General features: G+C 47.5%; 2 protein-coding genes across 2 annotated transcripts; one reads left to right on the forward strand and one right to left on the reverse strand.

Moving 5' to 3' along the window:
* Positions 1 to 84: 84 nt before the first annotated feature.
* Smdt1 (single-pass membrane protein with aspartate rich tail 1) lies at positions 85 to 4,755 on the forward strand. The gene is made up of 3 exons (XM_004650357.2): positions 85 to 309; positions 2,202 to 2,342; positions 4,516 to 4,755. The coding sequence occupies exons 1-2, from the start codon at positions 124 to 126 to the stop codon at positions 2,337 to 2,339; spliced, it is 324 nt and encodes a 107-aa protein (XP_004650414.1). The 5' UTR covers positions 85 to 123; the 3' UTR covers positions 2,340 to 2,342; positions 4,516 to 4,755.
* Positions 4,756 to 5,669: 914 nt separating this feature from the next.
* Positions 5,670 to 12,885, reverse strand: Ndufa6 (NADH:ubiquinone oxidoreductase subunit A6). The gene is made up of 3 exons (XM_004650359.2): positions 12,702 to 12,885; positions 7,183 to 7,298; positions 5,670 to 5,900 (listed from the first exon to the last, which is right to left on the reverse strand). Exons 1-3 carry the CDS (start codon positions 12,838 to 12,840, stop codon positions 5,769 to 5,771), a joined length of 387 nt encoding a protein of 128 aa, XP_004650416.1. The 5' UTR covers positions 12,841 to 12,885; the 3' UTR covers positions 5,670 to 5,768.
* Between the last annotated feature and the right edge of the window lie 1,258 nt (positions 12,886 to 14,143).

A 14,143-nucleotide genomic window follows, 5' to 3' on the forward strand; every position in this document is an offset into this window, starting at 1 on the left:
GTGGCCCACGCTCCTTCCCCACCGCAAACCGACGCGGGGCCCTGCGCAAGCGTGAGGGGCTGGGCTTCTCGCGAGGTTTGCGGCGGCGTTCTCCGCGAGGGCGGCGAGGGGCGGAGCCGGGAGATGGCGTCCGGAGCGGTTCGCTGCCTGGCCCTGGCGTCCGTCCGATCCGGTGCTGTCCGGAGCGGGCCGAACTTGAGGAACGGTGGCAATGCCTCCGCTCTACGAGGCAGTTCAGGTCGGAGCCTGGTGCCGTCGAGGTCAGTCATCGTTACCCGCAGCGGCGCCATTTTGCCCAAGCCAGTGAAAGTGAGTCCGTCTGCTTGGGGGCGGGGCGAGGGGGCCAGGCCAATCACCGCGCGGAGTGCGTGCGGCCCGTGCTGATTGACAGGCGCAAAGGGCGGTGGAGGGATAGACGGACTGGGAGGCGGGCGGAGGACGGGTTTTGCGCTCCTGGGTTTCTGACAGACGGGTGGGAGGGAATGGACAAACGCCGTGGCGAGCTGGGCTCCTGGAGACGTGAAGGGCACGAGCTGCTACTTGCACTCTCTGAAGACCCAGCTTTGTGTTCTGAGTTTATGCAAGTCATGCATCTGCATGGTATAAAGTCTTCAATAATGAAAGGATTTAAAGGGAACGAGGGGCAGGATCTTCAGTCCAGAAAAATGTGCAGGGAATTATTACAGCATGATTTTTATAAATGAAGAGTCCCGGGAAGAGTCGGAAAGCTGGTGTCCGAGGCTGGCAGCAGGGTTAGGTCTAGTCATCCAGGTTCCTTAAGCTCATCTTGTTTCTTTCCGTCACTGAATGCTGTCAGTTGCCCTCAATACCCTTGAGACTAAGGAAAATGCAGTCACCAATACTCTGACTTCATGGCCCTATGAAGTTAAAAAAAAAAAAAAATTTAAGTCGGGCATGGTGATGCACACCTTTAATCCCAGCACTTGGGAGTCAGAGGTAGAAGGATCTACGTGAGTTCGAGGCCACCCTGAGACTACATAGTGAATTTCAGGTCAGCCTGTGTTAGTGAGACACTACCTCGAAAAACCAAAATAATAAAATAAAAATTTTAAAGCTAGTCCAACCTGTGCTAGTGCACGCAATTCACAACATCCTAATTTCACAGCAAGTAGGAAGGTCCTGCTACCGTATACAAAACATACTTGGAGAAAAAAAATAAAAATTTTCAGAATCACGAGGTAATACTGGTAGATTTTACTGGCACTCTTTCAGACCGCCTGTATAGTCCTTTAGCGTGCAGACATAACCACTTTTCTTCTGCTTTTTTGATGTAGGGTCTTGCTTTAGCCAAGGCTAACCTGGAATTCATTGCCTCAGTCTGGTCTTGAACTTACAGTGATCCTCCTACCTCTTTTCTCCCAAGTGCTGGGACTAAAGTCATGAGTCACTAATGCTCTGCCTTGCCCACTTTTATTTATTTTTTGGTTTTTCGCGGTAGATTTCACTCTAGCCCAAGCTGACCTGGAATTCACTATGTAGTCTCAGGGTGGCCTTGAACTCACAGCGATTCACCTACCTCTGCCTCCCAAGTGCTAGGATTAAAGGCTTGTGCCACTATGCTGGGCATTGCCCACTTTTTGGTTTTTCAAGGTAGGGTTTCACTCTAGTCCAGGCTGACCAGGAATTCACTATGTAGTCCCAGGGTGGCCTCGAACTCATGGCAATCCTCCTACCTCTGCTTCCGGAGTGCTGGGATTACAGGTATGCACCACTACCCCCAGCTTTTCATTGCCTGCTTTCTAAACATGTGTTTCTAAAGCTTAATGTGGTAAAATTTCTCAGGCACCAATGAACCAGCTAAAAAACTGAAATGAACATCCCTTCAGTATACATCATTTTGGAACACCATTTTATGTAGAGCTGAGCCCAGTCCCGCCCTCCTTGGGCTTTTTCAAACCCGATTGTATGTAGGTATCTGCAAGTAATTAGGTTGTGCCCTAATTTTGTGTGTGTGTGTGTGCACCCTAATTTTGAGTCTGGAGTTTACCCTTGTACTTAACTTTGCTATCCATTTTGATGGTAACAATACTTTTCTTGCTCTCAACTTTCCCAAAATACTTTAAGATCAAGTGGCTTTATGGGTCTGGGGTCCATGGGAAGAAGTGTTCCTGAGTGGGCTTGGGCTTCTGGGGCCCAGCCAGTGGGCTCTGGAGCTCACTGTGGCACTCTAACCTCTGCAGATGTCCTTTGGCCTTCTCCGCGTGTTCTCCATTGTGATCCCCTTTCTCTATGTGGGGACCCTCATCAGCAAGAACTTTGCTGCTCTACTTGAGGAGCATGACATTTTTGTCCCAGAGGATGACGATGACGATGACTAACAGGTAATACCTGCCTTTCCCTGAATGGACAGGAACAGGAAGTAGGGTGGAGCATCTGGTGGATGAATTAGCAGCTTTGGGACAGCAAGGGCATTTAAAAAGGTATATATTTGAGAGAGAGGGAGCGAGAGAGCACACACACCAGGGTCTCCAGCCACTGCAGACACATATGCACCACCTTGTGCATCTGGCTTACGTGGGTCCTGGGGAATCGAACCTGAAGCCTTAGGCAAGTGCCTTAACTACTAAGTCATCTCTGCAGCCCCCAGAAGTTTCAGTGAATCAACCCACTTGTGATTAGTTTGCCCTTCTCCTGTGTTGGATGAGGGTAGCCTTCTAATTGCCCTTGATGAACCTTCATTCACTCAACACGTATTTTTTTTTCAAGGTTTATAAAAGGACTTCTTTAATTAAATACAAGTGTGATAGGCTAGGCAGAACAGGGGAGTGGTGCCACCCATGGAAAGCTTACGTCTCTTGGGGGCTGTCCCCTCAGTGGCTGGAGCCAGGTAGGTGACCACCAACTCCTGGGAAGGTGGGAACAAGCAGGCTTGGGTTTTGCAGGGAGTTCTCCCTTCCTGGGCCATTACTGTAAGAACCCCTCCCCCCTTTCCCCTACAGAGGGGACAGGTGACCAGCAAGGGCCAGGACTAAGCAAGACAAATCTAAAAAGACACAAGGGAAAAGGGGCCCTGCCACCGTATCCCCGTTAGGCACCCAAGGAGAGTGGCTGAGGAGGTGTCCTCCGAACCCAGCTCCAAAAGGATGTACCCCTGCCTCCTCCCATGCTAGACCTGGGCCTAGAAAATGGTGGTATGACCCAGCACTCCAAATCTGGAACAAATGAGGGTAACCCAAAACCTCCTGTAACCAACATGGAAGGGATTAGGCTCTTTTGGCGGTTCTTACTCCAGGGTGAGGCCCTTGATGTCCATACCTAAAAGAAAATCCAAGCTACAGTAGGAAGACACTGGAGGGACTCTGTAGGTGACCCCTAAAGAAACACCTCCCCACCCAAGTTCAGATGGGAGACCCCTGACATTCACACCCCCTTGAGGACACATTCTGTTTTGGTTTTTTTGTGTTTTGATTTTTTTTTTTTTTTTTTTTTTGGGGTTTTTCAAGGTAGTTTCGCTCTAGCCCAGGCTAACCTGGAATTCACTGTGGAGTCTCAGAGTGGCCTCAAACTCACAGCCTACCTTTGCCTCTCCCAGGCTGGGATTAAAGGCGTGTGCCACCACACCCGGCAACACACACATTCTTGACAATTTCATATGCCTTACACATCCAACAGCTTCATTTTAGCAGCTCATACTGAAGTTAGAAATTGGCATTTCCTCATCACTGCCATCTCTGCCTGCTAAGCTGTGCACCAGTGCGGCTAGGACATGGGCACCAGCTGCTTCACCGCTGCTCACAAACCCTTCTCCAGGACTCCCAGTGCTCTTAGGATTCAGTTTCCCAGTGTCATTTCCTGTGTTCTGTGTACGGCATGGCTGGACTTCTGTCACAGCTAAGAACATTCTTGACTCAACCTGGCATTCCTGTCATGGCTGATCATACCTCTGAGCCCATTTTCATCTTTCTTATTTCCAACCACTGGAAATAACCTTGAGAGGAACAGGCCTTCTGGGGTTCTGCCAGGGTGGGCTATATACATATCAGTCTCTCAGTGGTTAAGGCGCATGCCTGCAAAGGCTAATGACTAGGATTTGATTTCCCAGTACCACTGAGCAAACTCTCTAGCCTAGGAGTCATTTCTTGAGTTACCCTCACTTACCCAATCCTATGTTTTGTCCTATTATTCTTCCCACCACTCTGTCTTAACTTCACCCAGTTTTCAGTGTCTTTGATGACCTCTCCCCCTTTGTCCTTCCCTTTGAAAGCGACTGCTGTTAAAGCTAGGTATGGTGGCCCATGCATGCAATCCAGAACTCAGGAGGTAAAGGTAGAGGCAGAGTTCAAGGATAGTCTTGGAGCACAGGGAGGCCTTTATCAAGCACAGAAAGTTGCCTGGCCTGGTGGTAAACACCTATATTCCCACTACTCAGGAGGTGGAGGCAGGAGCATCAGTTCAAACTCATTCTTGGTCACACATGAATTCCACACCAGCCTCACCTCCGATACATGAGAACTTGTCTCAAAGAAAAAGTTAACTTCTGCCTCCTTTTTACAGGGTGTGGAGGAAATACAGAAAGGAGAAAGCATGGGCTGAAGAAACGGTGATGCTCTCAGCTTCTCTTTCCCATCAGCAGAAGGGCTCAGGGAAAGCCCTCCGTTTTGCCTTTCCAGTGGTCTGTGACCACAACCCAGAACCTGTGCTTTAGGAGGTTTCCTGAGATGTGCTGTCCCCTGAGCACTGGAAAAACAAGCAATTATGAGTAACATAATAAACATCAGCTGTGTCTGACTGAAAGCTTGCTTAAATTCCTCAGTCCCAGCAGGCTGTAGTTGCAGTTTTTGTCTCTGCTTCCTTTATCTCTGAAGCATCTGATTTATAGTCAGGCTATCCAGGTCCCTGTGGATGCACCAGTGGAATTAAGGGGCTGGAACCTTTTCTCCTGCTTACAAAAGCCCAACAGAACTGTTCCTTCAAAGCCTACCTAGAGCCTAAGCCTGGCTAGTGTCATGTACTAATCATGAGGAGCTTAGTTTACAACTATTTAAATTGCTTAAATACCATTGGAATGACCTTGCAAAACTTGGGTTCAAAGGGGATCCTTGGTGCTGAAAGTGTGGCCTTACTCAGTGACCACCTGTAGACACTGAACCCCTTTCTCCAGCACCTGCACTGTCCAGGAAAGAACACTGAGGACCTCTGAAGCAACAGCCAAATTCTTGAGCCTGGGTGGACATCTCTCCTCCCAATGTTTAACATCCAGTCATGCCCCAGAAGCCTGCCTAATGATTAGGAAATTAACTTCATTTTAAGGACCAGTGCTTGTAGCAAGTAGAAGGGCTAGGCCTTGAAGCATCCATTTTATTCAGAACCCAGGGGACACAGCCTGTCATGTCAGTTCTACTTCTGTACCTGACAGAGCTGCTCCGATCCCTCTAGTAGAGCTGGCTAATTCTGGATCACCTGTGCTTTGACACCAAGATTTCCAATAATGGAAGTTGTGCAAATGCAACTAGTGGGACCAAGTCACCCAGTCTCATCCATCTGAACAGCTTTGGAACAGGTGTCCTTATCCCTTCCTGTTTACTGACACACAAGGATCCGAGAAAGAATCCAATCTAATTACAGCAAACAGCACACTTCAAGAAAAGGGAATTAACAAGTGACATGTATACCAAGACCCCAATAAGAAGCAGGAAACCACAAAAAACTGGTTCACCAATACAATTTTATCACAAAGCAGCCATAAAGTCATGAGTTTATTTGTATTTTAAAATAAATATCAACATGCACCTTTCCACTGAGTGTCTTCAGGGGTCATGGCCAATATAGAACTTGGACAGGAAGTCCTTTGGCCTTGGTGTTTCTGTTTCATGGAAGAGCCGCATAATATGTGTCCGCTGCTTCCACACATGGATTGTTTCCTCCAGCTCCATCTTTCCCTGCACAAGTAAGGAGAAAGGTAGCCAAAGTGGTCAAATTGAAGGCTCAGGAAACCAAAGTCCAAGATTATTTGCTACTTCACAGTGACCTGTCAAATGAGTTGTACAGGTAACTGTCTATGCATTTCTGCATCTGGACCATGAGGCACTCCTACTTACAAAAGCCCAATATAACTGTTCCCTCAAAACCTACCTAGAGCCTAAGCCTGGCTAGTGTCACGTGACCATCACGAGGAGCTTAGTTTACAACTATTTAAAAGGCTCTGAGGCCTTTTACATGTTCTGTTAACCAGCCCAGGAGGAGATGCCAGGCAGACATCCCCATGACTACATAACCTGGCTGGTTAAACTCAAATGTTTCTGCTTAACATTTCTTTTTCTCTCTCGTTTTTTCAAGATAGGGCCTCACTAGCCCAGGATGACCTGGAATTCACTATGTAGTATCAGGGTGGCCTTGAACTCACAGTGATCCTTCTACCTCTGCCTTGCAGAGTGCTTGGGATTAAAGATGTGTACCACCACACCCAGCCTCTGCTTAGTATTTCTTCCATGTTACTTACTGGTTCACACTGAAGCTCCTGGTCTGGGAGATATAACAAGGGCCAATTTGACCTCATTTACACTGGACTCAGCCAAACTGCCTACCTCCCCAAAGTTCCTGCAGAGCTATTGAAGGTTCAATCCCCAGGAGCTTGGATGTTACAAATGTAAAGAAAGTGGGAGTGCTTGTTTAAGCATTTAAAAAACTGCTTCCCTTGCATGCCAGTTTACCACTAATGCGGCAGGCAATTTGGCCGAGTCCAATATAGATGAAGTCAAATTGTGGCCGTTGTTAATTCTCAGGCCAGGAGCTTCGGTGTGGACCAGTAAATAACATCCAAGTTTACTGGATGGAGGTTGAGGCAAGAGGATTGTACATTCCAGCCTGGGCATCTCAGTAGGACTCCATCTAAAAATGATGACCTCCAAGCTCCATTACTTTGAAACAGCTGCTAAACCAACAGTTGCTTTTTAAATTTTGAAGAAAGAGCTGGGAGACGGCTCCATCAGTACTGGATTCTGATCACTAGCACCCACATAAAAGCCAGGCTGGCAGTGTGTGCCTGTAATCCCAGCCCTGCGGAGGTGGAGAATTCCCTAGAGCTTTTGCACCCATGCACACACATGTGTCCACACATAACATGACCATACCTGCACACCACACAAATGTGCCCCCCCCAAAATCATCTGACAAGATTCAGAAGCATAGGGCTGTTTATGTTGGCCAGGGAAGGCTGGTTACCTTGATAACCAGAAGATCAACCACCCTGGGGTCTGTGACATGAGCATTCTTCATAAACATTTCTCGAATCTTATCCCGTCCCTGTTTCACAGTGATATCCAGCTGGAATAAATGCACTAAAGAGGAAACATGATTTAGGTTACAAATTAGTTTAAACATGTTTTCAGAAACAATAGATACTCATGGGAAATGTATAAACATTCACTCCATGTACCAAACAGCCTAATGCTAAGCTTGATGCTTAAGGATGTGAAGAAGAGACAGGCCTCCCTCTGCTTAGACTCTGTTTGGGAACATAGGACCACCACTGTATTTGAAGAAGCAGGACAGCTTGAAGTTTGAACAACCTGGATTCAAATCCCAGCCCTGTCACCCACCCGCTGTATAACCTGGGCAAGTTAACAGCAGTTTTGTGCTTCAGCTGTTTATCAGTGGAAGGAAAGGAGTCACGTCCTAGTTCCAGAGCTTTCCCACAAGTAATCCAAGCTGGTTATAGCAGTGTATGGTCCTGAATAAGCTCTCCAGATACACCAGAAACTGAAACCTCTAAATGTGTGAGCAAAACAAACCTTTCCAAGGCTTGGGGAGATGGCTTGGTTGGGGACCTGAGTTTGGATTCCCAGCCCCTCCTGTAAAAGCTATGCTTGTGGCATGTGCCTGTAATACCAGAGCTGGGGAGGCGGAAACAAGGAATAAATCCATGAAACTTGCTGGCTAATTCTAGGTTCTGTGAGAGACACTCTCAAAAAACAAGAGCTGGGTGTGGTGGCACATGCCTTTAATCCCAGCACTTGACCGTGTGACTACCTTGAAAAATAAAAAATAAAAAGGATTGAGGAAGACACCCAATGTTACTCTAACCTGCATACATGTGGATATATACCCTCATCGACATGTGTAGACATATGTACCCACATATACACATGTGCACATGTCATCATACATATATATGCATGCCACACATGCAAAAAAATTTAAAAATAAACCTTTCATTTAAGGAAGAAAATCATAATCCAGGCATGGTGATTCACATGTATAATCCCAGCAATCAAGAGGCTGGGTTAAGAGGACCACAATGAGTTTGAGGCCAGCCTGGGCTGGAGTGAGACCATGCCTCAAAAACAGAACAAGGCTGGAGAGATGGCTTAGCTAAGGCACTTGCCTGTGAAGTCTAAGAACCCAGGTTTGGTTCCCTAGTCAGTACCCTTGTTAGCCAGATTCATAAGGTGGCACATGTATCTTGGAGTTATTTGCAGTGGCTGGAGGCCCTGACATGCCCATTCTTTGTCTTCCTCTCACAAATAAATGATTAAAAAAAAAAAGAGCTGGAGAGATGTCTCAGTGGTTAAGGTGCTTGCCTGCAAACATTTTCCCCAGTATCCTCTTAAAGCCAGGTGCACAAAGTAGCACTTGCATTTGGAGTTCATTTGCAGTGGCTAGAGGCCCTGGTGTGCCCATTCTTTCACTCTCTTCTATCTCCCTCTGCTTGAAAATAAATAAAAAAATATTGCTTAAAAAGCCTCCAAAAATCACTATTCAGCATAGACTCAGTGACTGTGAACATAATATTGCACACAAGGGTCCTTAAAATTTAAGTTTTAAGGTGTGTAATGGTGAATGCCTGCAATCCCAGTGCTCAGGAGGCTGAGGCAAGAGAACTGCTTCCAGTTTGAGGCCAGTTGGGTTACAAAGTGCCAGGTCGGCCTGGGCTACATAGCAAGACCCTGTTGTGAGAGAGAATAATTTTAGTCATTTGTATTTTTTAAATTTTTTTTTTCTTTTTAAAAATTTATTTGCAAGCAGAGAGAGAGAAGAGACAGACAGACAGACAAAGAGAATGGGCATGCCAGGGCCTCCAGCCATGCAAACGAACTCCAGACACTTGCCCCTTGTGCATCTGTCTTACCTGGATCGTGGGAAATCGAACCTGGGTCCTCTAGCTTCACAGGAGGCTTTTAAGTGCTAAGCCATTTCTCCAGCCCTTGTATTATTTTTATCCACCCATCACTCAGCCTTTAGTCCATTTGCTGATGGCCTCAAGGACATGCTAGCTATGTGCTAGTTGGAAAAGGGAACAAGGTAACACGCACATCAGGCTAAGTGGGCAGCATAGCAAGGCATTAACAGGAGACCAGATAACCCACTGGAGGAGGATAACTTCTGCTGTGATGTGTCCACTTTGATCTACAGAAGAATCGCCTTCAGCCAGGCATGGCAGCACATGGGTAAAACCCCAGTACTGGGAAGTAAGGCTAGAAGATTAAGAATTTGAGGCCAACCGTGATACTACATAGTTAATTCCAGGTTAGCCTGGGCTACAGCAAGACCCTATCTCAAAAAAAAAAAAACAAAAAACCGGAAATAAATAAATAATGGGGGGCCTACCAGAAAGCCAAGCACCACATGTTCTCTCCCATATGTGGATCCTAGCTACAGATGATTGGGCTTCTGTGCAAGAATGAAAATACTTAGTAGCAGAGGCCAGTAAGTTGAAAAGGAGACATAAAGGGAAGAGAAAGGAAGGGAGGAGGGTACTTAATAGGTTGATATTGTATATATGTAAGTACAATGATTGTAATGGGGAGGTAATATGATGGAGAATGGAATTTCAAATGGGAAAGTGTGGGGGCGGGGAGGGAGGGAATTACCATGGGATATATTTTGTAATCATGGAAAATGTTAATAAAAATTAAAAAAAAAATGGGGGGCCTAGTGAGATTTCATAGTGGTTAAGGCACTTGCCTGTGACGCCTAAGGAGCCATGTTCAACTCTTCAGGTCCCATGTAAGCCAGATGCACAAAGTGGTGCATGCATCTGGAGCTCATTTGCAGTGGCCGGAGGACCTGGTTTGCCCATACTTTCTTTTTATCTGCCTCTCTGTGTCTCTCTGTCTCTCTCTCAAATAAACAAATGAAGAAAAATATAAAGTGGGCACGAGACTTGCCACCTCTTCCACATCCGTTAGGGCCCAGGAGAACTTGGAATGGCAGCTGTGCCAGGGACCTGCTCTTACTGCTAGCCTGACAACCAGCCCTAGGGTGAAGGTGGTAGACACGGTGATCAAGCAGAACCCATCAAAGCAGAAATCCAGAGGCTACAAAGAACTCAACACTGAATCAGACTGACAACAGGCCTGCTGAGACTCTGGGAACATTACGGAACAGGGGCAGAGAGAGTGTAAGAGCCGCAGAGCGATAGAAATACCCTGAGGCATGGTCCCCCTCACTACTCTACTGAGACTGACTGAGACCTTCGTGACCTCACAGTGAATCTCATAACCCCGCTGAGGAGGGCCCCACAAAATAGAAGAAAGGTCAAGGGGAATAAAAGAGCATAACTTGTTATAATATAAAAATTTCAAAATTATTTCTACTGGTTTCCCTAGTAAGATTTTTTAGTAGAAATCTAATATAAATATACTATAGACTATAAATATATGCTTTGCCTCTTATACAACATGTTAAGCATGGATTCATATGTACTGGTAATAATAGCATAGGTAATTTTTCTTATATACTTTTCTAGCTAACTTCTATTGTGTTTCAGTCATGAATGTATATCACTAATATAATAAGGAAAGTAATGAGAACTGTAAACTAATTTTTCTGGCAATAAAAACATTAATGTAAAACATAAAAAAAATTAAAAATTTGAAGCCAGCCTGGGCTACACAGCAAATCCTTATCTCAAAACAAAATAACTAAAATATCCCTAAAACATCTCATAACCAACTCTAAAAACCAGTAAGGCCACTTTGTAACCATGCCATGTGGCTAAGAAAGCGAGGGTTCTAATTGCACCAGGGAACAAGCAATGCCAGGAGCCTAAAAACTGCCACTCTAGCCTGATGGGTACATGCTAATGCCAGAGGTCCACTCACTGCAAAGAACCTAGTGGCCAGTGCCATGCTAGGCTAAGTTCTCAGGAGAACCAGTTATAAATTTCAAATCTGCCTTCATTTTGGTAGCTTTATCAGCAGCCCTGGCTGATGTATTTACATATTTACACTATGGAAACGGCAAGCACCACAAATTTAAGTGTTTCCCCTCAGAAAGCTTGGACAGTAAGATGACAAATGCAGATGAATAAAGAACTTGGAATTTAGAATCTTAGTGCTTGTGAAGTGTCAGACCTAGAGACTGAATTGCTCAATGTTAACACAACTGGTCTCTAGGAAGTATGGGCCTAGGCTTTTTTTTTCCCCCCTTTCATTTTTAATCTGGAGTTCTTTTAAGGAAAGAAGTATGAGGAATCATGCTTGCTGTTAGTGCTTGCCACTACTGCGCTTTTGTAAAAGATGCCCAACTGTGAGCAGAGATGGAGTGCTTTAGACACACGTATGGGTGCTGGTAGCATCAGAAAAAGCATCACCAGCTCCCATTCCTCACGCCTTCCTGGACCTCCCGCTTAGGGTACCTATGGTGTGCATACTCACTTGCAGGCCAGGGTTCAGCTCCGTGGATCCCAGAAGCTGAGTTCCACAACAAAAGCCAAACAGTTCACAAACGCACACACAAGAGCAAGGTTCTATGAACAGGTTCAGTGGTTACAGAGCCCTGAGTGCTCAGCCTCTTAGGCTCAGAACCTTTGTCCCTACTATAGCTTTTTCCAGGCTCACTTCTCTCGCAACTCCCTCAACACTTCCCTGCACACATGCAAATGGCTGCGAGAGAGAAATGTAACGTCCCAAGCTACAGATAAAGCCTGCTACATTGTTCTCCGGTCAAAATTAGTGGTTCTCAAGCCAGGGAAGACTCTTGCCCCGCAGATGTGGTCCTGCCTGGAGGCACACCTACAGGGAGAAAGCTACCGCTAGTGGGAAGATCCTGCGGTTCACAGGGCCGCCTGGCACAACGAGAAGGATCCAGCACAAATGCTCCTGCTGAGAAGCACTGGGTTCCCTTAGATCTAAGGGAAGAGGGAACCTGCAGCAATAGGGGGGAAACCACGAGCCGGGCGTGGTGGAGCGCACACGCCTTTAAGTCCCAGCCCTCGCTGAGGCAGAGGTAGGAGGATCACCATGAGTTCGAGGCCAGCCTGAGACTACATGGTGAATTCCAGGTTAGCCTGAGCTACAGGGAGCCACTATGGGGGTGGGCAGACCAGCAGGAGGGAAGGTAAGGAAGTGGCAAGGACCACTACAGCAGCAGCGCTCTAGGAGCAAGGGTGGCGAGACTTCGGAGGCCACTCCACCTGGAGCCTCGAGAAGGCCACACGAACTTCCCGGATGACCTTGGGGAGGCCACGTCCCGCCTCAGGTCGCCTGTCTGCCTGGGTGAGGGCGGGCAGCGGCTCGAATCCGTTCGCCACTTTGGTTACAAAACCTAACGAGCACCTGCACTGTTTTCTGGACCTGCAGTGCGGACTCTGGCTTCAGGCTCTCTCGCCCTCGGCGGCTCCAGCTACGGAGGTGTCATGACCGACAGTCCCTGCTCTCCCGCCAGGGCCGCCCTCGGGTGACCCCAGCCCGGCCCCGGGAGACCTTGGGCGACTCCGCCGGGGCCCCGCGGCCTCTCACCAGTGTGGGGCACCTCTCGATACCAGGCGCGGTAGAGCTCGCGGACCCTCCGCTTAGCCTCCTTCATATCTCGACTGAAAATGGGCTTCACGGCGCTGCCTGCCGTGCCGGCCGCCTGCCGGAGGCTGCTCGCCGCCATCTTGCCCGAGGAATCACGGCTCCAACCCGCCCGTTCTCGTCCGCGCGCACGCGCCCCAGGCGGGAAGCCACGCCTTCTGATGCGCGATTGGGCGGTGCCGAGACTCTCTGATTGGCTGGAAGCCGGGACGTGCTCATGCGCAGAACGCAGCTCAGGCTCTGTATCTCCCCACCGTTGCTCGGAGGGTCCGACGGAGCCGGCAGGGGGCGCTGCTCCGAGGCCGCCCGGGGCCCACTGGACGCGCCCCACTCGGTGAATTGGTTCTCTCTGGAATGGGCCGCCTGAGATGACAGCCGATGTAGTGACCCAGGCGGCCTTGACCACCACAGTATATATAATAAATATATAATATATAAATATTATACGTACTTTCCTCCTAAAAATCAATTCTTTCAGCCGGGCATGGTGGCGCACGCCTTTAATTCCAGCACTCGAGAGGCGGAGGTAGGAGGATCGCTGTGAGTTCGAGGCCAGCCTGAGACTACATAGCGATTTCTGGAAGGTGAGGATAAAACCCAAAAGTTGGGGCTGGAAAGATGGCTTAGCTTTTTGCAGGAGCTTGCCTGCAAAGCCTAAACATTGGGATTCAGTTCCCTAGTCCCACATAAATCCAGACGCACAGGGTGATGCATGCATCTGGAGTCTGTTTTCAGCAGCTTGGAGGCCTTGCACGCCCATTCCCTCTCTCTCTTTTAAATTAATTTAATTTGTGTATATGAGGGAGAAAGAGGCAGACAGAGAGAGATAGACAGACAGAGAGAGAATGGGCATGCTCTGGCTATTGCCTCTAGCGACTGCAAACAAACTCCAGATGCATGGGCCACCTTGTGCATCTGGCTTATGTGGGTACTGGGGAATTGAACCTGGATCCTTAGGCTCCACAGGCAAACACCCTAACTGCTAAGCCATCCCTCCAGTCCCCCATTCTCTCTCTTTATCTGCCTCTTCCTCTCTCTCCCCTTTCTCAAATAAACAAATTAATAAAATATTTAAAAAAACTAAAATTGTCCTCTGACCTCCACACAAATGCCACGGCACACATGCATTTGTACTCATAGACATGAACACTCACACATGGATGCACGCATGCGTGCACACACACACACACACACACACACACACACAAAAGAGAAGGAAAGGAAACATCCTTTACTTATCCCTGAACTTGGGGGAGGTATCCAGCATTTTCACTGTGTGTGTTCAGCTGTAGGTTTTCACAGCTAGTCTTCATCATATTGACAGTATTCCCATAGATGCCTAATCTATTTGATGGTTTAATTGGTTTTCAGGAAGAGATATTGAT

Source organism: Jaculus jaculus, chromosome 6 (genome assembly GCF_020740685.1).
Source record: "Jaculus jaculus isolate mJacJac1 chromosome 6, mJacJac1.mat.Y.cur, whole genome shotgun sequence".
NCBI classification, from domain to species: domain Eukaryota; kingdom Metazoa; phylum Chordata; class Mammalia; order Rodentia; family Dipodidae; genus Jaculus; species Jaculus jaculus.